This window comes from Entamoeba dispar, genomic scaffold, assembly GCF_000209125.1.
Source record: "Entamoeba dispar SAW760 scf_1105229462085 genomic scaffold, whole genome shotgun sequence".
NCBI lineage: Eukaryota > Evosea > Mastigamoebida > Endamoebidae > Entamoeba > Entamoeba dispar.
Window position 1 is genome coordinate 1 of NW_001855016.1, and position 5,686 is coordinate 5,686.

General features: G+C 20.9%; 2 protein-coding genes across 2 annotated transcripts, besides 17 other annotated features; one reads left to right on the forward strand and one right to left on the reverse strand.

Moving 5' to 3' along the window:
* Positions 1–99: 99 nt before the first annotated feature.
* Positions 100–184: a sequence feature (AT_rich).
* A 13-nt stretch (positions 185–197) lies between these two features.
* Positions 198–419: a sequence feature (AT_rich).
* Positions 420–518: 99 nt separating this feature from the next.
* Positions 519–617: a sequence feature (AT_rich).
* Positions 618–722: 105 nt separating this feature from the next.
* Positions 723–792: a sequence feature (AT_rich).
* A 56-nt stretch (positions 793–848) lies between these two features.
* Positions 849–903: a sequence feature (AT_rich).
* Positions 904–983: 80 nt separating this feature from the next.
* Positions 984–1,006: a sequence feature (AT_rich).
* A 109-nt stretch (positions 1,007–1,115) lies between these two features.
* Positions 1,116–1,234: a sequence feature (AT_rich).
* A 55-nt stretch (positions 1,235–1,289) lies between these two features.
* Positions 1,290–1,338: a sequence feature (AT_rich).
* A 377-nt stretch (positions 1,339–1,715) lies between these two features.
* Positions 1,716–1,737: a sequence feature (AT_rich).
* An 84-nt stretch (positions 1,738–1,821) lies between these two features.
* Positions 1,822–1,866: a sequence feature (AT_rich).
* Positions 1,867–2,213: 347 nt separating this feature from the next.
* Positions 2,214–2,244: a sequence feature (AT_rich).
* Positions 2,245–2,278: 34 nt separating this feature from the next.
* Positions 2,279–2,340: a sequence feature (AT_rich).
* Positions 2,341–3,088: 748 nt separating this feature from the next.
* Positions 3,089–3,207: a sequence feature (AT_rich).
* Positions 3,208–3,453: 246 nt separating this feature from the next.
* EDI_056510 (uncharacterized protein) lies at positions 3,454–4,113 on the forward strand (the record flags this gene model as incomplete). The annotated part of the gene is made up of 1 exon (XM_001739280.1): positions 3,454–4,113. One exon carries the CDS (start codon positions 3,454–3,456, stop codon positions 4,111–4,113), a length of 660 nt encoding a protein of 219 aa, XP_001739332.1.
* Positions 4,114–4,196: 83 nt separating this feature from the next.
* Positions 4,197–4,273: a sequence feature (AT_rich).
* Positions 4,274–4,299: 26 nt separating this feature from the next.
* EDI_056520 (uncharacterized protein) lies at positions 4,300–4,830 on the reverse strand (the record flags this gene model as incomplete). The annotated part of the gene is made up of 1 exon (XM_001739281.1): positions 4,300–4,830. The coding sequence occupies one exon, from the start codon at positions 4,828–4,830 to the stop codon at positions 4,300–4,302; it is 531 nt and encodes a 176-aa protein (XP_001739333.1).
* Positions 4,831–5,307: 477 nt separating this feature from the next.
* Positions 5,308–5,339: a sequence feature (AT_rich).
* Positions 5,340–5,514: 175 nt separating this feature from the next.
* Positions 5,515–5,562: a sequence feature (AT_rich).
* Positions 5,563–5,571: 9 nt separating this feature from the next.
* Positions 5,572–5,649: a microsatellite.
* Between the last annotated feature and the right edge of the window lie 37 nt (positions 5,650–5,686).

The window sequence follows — 5,686 nt, forward strand, 5'->3', positions numbered from 1 at the left end:
TTCTAGAATATTTTGATGTAAAGTAAGAAAGTAGAGATAATAACAATAACTATTTATTATATTTGAATGTTATTTATTTCAAATATATAGCATGAAAAGTAAATAAATATATTATTCAGTAATAAGTTATTATAATTTTTAATACTTTATTCATTTTAATTAAATTGTTATATTGATATTTATACCAACTATGGCACATAATTATATAAAAAATATTTTCAACCAATTATTTAAACTTTTTACCATATATAAAATTACTCAATTAAATGAATAATTATTTAAAAAACTAACTGTATTTTACTTTATTGTTATTTATGATATATATTGAATTTTGATTTCAAAAAAAATTTTTGATATTACTTTTATTAATATTCAATTTATTTGAAAAAATGAACAATTACTTAAAAATTTTAAATTATGCTCAAAAAATAAAGTAATTTCATAAATACAATACATCAATCCCTTTTATCATTTTTATTATAACACATATTTTATAAATTAGTACTAATACTCATAACTTTTATATATTATGATTTAATATTTATTTCAATTTTGAAAAAAAATACAATCTGAACAAATTATATTGTTTAATTTTCATTATTTATCATAAAATAATTCATGTTTATTTTGTAGTTCCTCTTTTCTTTCTTTTTAATATATAAAGTATTTTTGAATATTACATTATTTGTATAGTTAATCATTATTTTCAACTCTGTTGCTTCATTTATTTTGTTTATTAATATGTATTTTTAAATATAAATAATGTATAAATAAATATAAAATGTAATTTTTGACTTAGGTCAAATGTTAGTTTTAATAATCAGTTGTTGAATAAATACATGGTAATGTTATAAATAATAAAAATATTATTATTCTTTGTAGTTAAATTTAAAATATTAAATTGTTTAAGTGTATTACATTTATTTACTAAATTGTTATAATATGTGATAATTTATTCTTATACTCTTCAATTTCAATACATGTTATAATAAATTTTTTTTATATTCGAGTTTAATAGTATTATTTGTTAATATCTTGTTTTTATAATACTAATCTTATTGGTATTGTTTATTTTTATTAATTTGATTAAACAGATATATCAACTGCTTTAGAACTATTATTGTTTTAAAATATAATAAAATAAATCATAGTACTAATTAATTTATTATATTTATTTTATTTATTGGTATAAAAATAAATTATAGTGAATTTTGTTTAAATAGTAATTATTAATGATTGAATGAGGAATAAAAAGATAAATTGGTTGTTGATAACAAAAATTATACATGTTTTATTATAACTATCATATATAAATTATTATAAATTTCTATATTATTAGTATAAGAATATATGTTGTTATTTAACTATACTATAATGAATTGATATTTCATTAATGTATATCACTATTTTAGTGAGTTTTAATTTATATAATTTCTAAGATGTTATGATTAATACTTTGGTAATTTATATTGAATAATGAACTTTATTATTTCTCATTATTAATTAAACTGTTATTTAATTTTCTTTTCTATTATAACTCATTCCTAAACTAAATAAATTATATTGTACTAATTAAAACTCACTCAAATAATCTAATATTTAAAAGACAATAGAATAAAATAGTTCTGGTCATAGTTTAATTACTTTTTAATATAAGAAATATTTGCTTAACAAAAATGATTAATTTCTTATATTGAACAAATCAATAAGAATTCTTTATTTTATTATTTTATATTAGCATTACTTTTCTATCTTGGTATTAATCACAAAGTAACGTTTTATTAAAAGTTTTATGAAGAATTTACTATTATGTTATTGTTCATTTAAAAAATATTTTAAATTTATTTTACATATTTTTATTTATTTGTTTCAACAATAATCATTTTTTATTCTATTACATTAGTTAGAGTTAAATAAAAAGATTCTCTTATAGTAGAATAATAATCAAAAATATAATTCATTAATCAATAAAATCTTTTGATTACTAAAACTATATCATTTAATAATTAACCTCTCTATTAAGATGCAACATTCCTCTTTTTTGACTTTGCATTACTAATTGTTTAAGTTGAAACCTTATCTTCTTAGTATAGAATAATTCTTTATGAAATTGATCCAACTATATTTTTAAATGTTTTCTCTGTTTAAATAAGGCTACAAAAAAGATGGTATAACTGATAATAATTTTATGAATTGTAAAGAATTAGACTAACTAAAATAAATGATAAAAAAAAAAATAAATATCTCAACAATATTTTCAACTTCAAAAGAATACAAGTTTAAAAATTATTACAAACATATTTGAAAATTTATATAAAGTTTATATTTCTTATTAAAAAAGGTATGAATCATAAAAGTATATTCTCATTTGATTTTTATGTAAACGTTGACATAATTACTGGGCATTTGATACATCTCTTCATATTAAAAGTTTTAAATCTACTTTGGTTGTAGAACTTATCACAATAAATGACGTGTTAAAAAAAACCTAAGGAAATTCTTAAAAAGAAGAATTAAATTCCTTTAAACTGAATAGGAATGACTCAACATTAAATGAACATTAAACATCTTCTGTAAAACCAGGTCAATCAGTATAAAAATACAATACACCACAATATTGATACCGAATAACCATACTGAACCACCAAAAGAAGTGAAAAATAGCATAATGAGAGATAAAGCTCCAAAACAGATAACGTTTAACAACAAAAAGTTAAGAGAAATTTTTTTTCGTAATACAAACACCCATAATGGAATAACAAAAAATAACCCACTTGAAAGAAGGTCAAGAAAAGCTAAATGATATGGATTAAGTGCTGGACCTAATTTAGCATACCAATCCCGTTTAACCATCCAAATACTTTTTGTAGATAGTTTAAAGAATAATCGAATTGCAAGAACACACTTTATTACTGCCAAAAATACACAAACGATTGGAACAACAATTTGGTATATTTGTTTTAATAAACCAACGACATATTCTTGCTCTTCAGCACGATCAATCTTTTTTTGGTCATAAACAGAAAAAGTATCTTTATCATCGTAGCTTTGAACAGAATACATCAGGTCTAACAGTATTTGAGTTCAGTAATAATTTTTATTTTCTTCTTAAGATTTCTTATTTTTATAATAAAATTTACTATTGATTATTTTAAATTAAAATACAATTTTTTGTTGTTTTACTTAAAAATTTTTTAATAATAATAAGACTATCATTCAATAAAAAAGGCTTTATTTTGTTAGTACTAAATCAACAATTCGTTGTTAGATTAGTTTTATTAAAAGTATAATGAATTTTGTCTTTTAACTTAACACTACTAGTTTACTTCTTTCATATAAGTAGTATTTTAAATATGAATGTTCAAAAAAAAAAAAGAAAAAAATAACTAACAAACCAAAAATCAAATTTTATTTTAGATCTTAACTAGAAATATTATTTTATTAATTCATAATATGAACGCTCTTTTTGTCATTATGGTTATAATGTGTGTTCAAGCAAAAACAAATGAAACTGAAGCACTGACTGGAGTTAAGGTAGTCAAAGATTTAACTCTTCCACCAGCTTTGATTAAATCAAAGCAATTAGTTGTCAAAAGATTAGAAGAAAAATTAAAGTTAACTTCAGCTCAAGCAGAGTCAATGGCTGAAAGAATTATGTCTTCTGTTGATGAAAACTCTATTAATCCATCTATTGAACGTGCAAAAGTTGTTGCCAAGAAAGTTAAAAAAGCTGCTAAAATTACTAAAAAATATACTAAAGGAACACCTTGTGGAGATGAGTTGGTTAACTTAGCAAAAATGTACGACAATAAAATTCAAATTCAACAATTTGATGTTAATAAATTAAACTCAATGATCAATGATGCTATTAAGAAGATTACTGCTAAAAAGAAATTAAAAGAAGTTAAATGCCTATTAAAAAAGAGTGGAGTTAAAGGTTCTCTTAATGTTAAGAAACCAGAATCAAAATTAAATACCCCTATAAAACCAACTCTTGCTGAACAATATCCAGAAATTGCTAAATTAATTCCTGAAACAAAATCACCAATAGATTTCAAAGTCAAAGTAAACGCTAAACAAATGTTACAAAATAAGCTTATTGACCAAATCTAATCATTCTATTTCTTTTGTTTTGGCTTATTTTTATTCTTTCAATTCATATGATTAAAAGAAATTAAAATGATAAATAACTGTAGTTATATAAATTAATAATCATTTTCTTTTTCTATCTATTATTTATATTAAAAAATTAAATATTAAAGAAATAAAAAAAGTAACGATAAGATAGTGAGATTTAAGTTAGTAAATGAAGACAAGAAGAGCAAGACAAATCATAACAACAATACTAGATGCACCATTAGCAGTTGTTTGTTTAATTGTTTCAGTTTTAGTTGTACCATTTTGGTAATTAGTTTGAATTAATGTTTCATTTGCTTTAACAGTTTCTTTTGGTTGTTTAATATCACACACAAAAGCACAGGCTTCTTCAACAGTTTGTAATTTATCATCGACATTTTCATACATTGTTCTCCATTGATGATGTGCTGCAAGACACATGCATTTTTGTTCTGGAATAATTGGGTTATCACAATAATCCTCATCTTCAACTACTTTTTGTTTACAGAGGAAGCATTGTGCTGCAGTAGAATTCTTGCAACTTTCAAAGTTAAAAAGGCGTGTTTTTTGTTTTGGAACATAATTAATATTAACTTTTACTCCAATAATTTCATCTGCAACTTTATTTGCAAATCTCTTAGATTGTCTAGAGAGACTTTTACCTTCTCCAAAACATACAAATAACATGATAATTAAACAATAAATCATTCTCATTGTTCTAATATAATACTATAATTTTTTCTAAGTTCCTTTTTCTATTTTTTTACTCAACACTTTTTAATAGTAATTTTTGTTATTTGTTTTTATTATTCCAAAAAGAAAAAAATTGAAGAATTTTAATTGAATAACAAAATAAATTTATCGATAGTATTGTTTTTTTGCTTTATCATAAATATACTTATCTAACTCAGCCTGGACCTCAGCACATATATTTGCCTCAGTGTTTTTTAAAAATAAATGACGGTCATCAACTTCTTCGTATTGAATGTCTTTATTTTTTGCTATCTTTCTTGCCAATGCTAATAAATGAGCTTCTTTTACTTCAAATAACATTCCACTTGATTCTTCATAACAACGACGTGTTGATAGTTCTATTGACATTAATTTTCATCTTTAAAAAGTTTAAAAATTTAAAAGAACTTTAAACAAAAACTTAAAATTCTTTTTCAATAAAGACAATGAAAAAGTATCTATTTATAAAAGAAATAATTTAAAATAAAAATGCCTTTGTTATTTAGTTATGATTTAATCTATTACTTTAAACAATAATATACTTATTATAACCTCTTATTATAATCACTACTTAAGTTTTAGTGAATAAAACTACTAATGTCATAACTTCTTAATGATGTACGACTATTTATTGTTTGTGTATTATATTTATAACTGTTAAAAACCTTTATAATAATAATAACTTTTCAATTTTAGAATTAATATATATTAAAAGTTTAGGAATATTAATTTAAAAATTTATTAAATAATTATTATTATTCATTTTAATTACTTCTTTATCTTTTATTTGTTTATTTATTTTATAAATTTTATACTTCTTTTACTCCATTTCTCATAA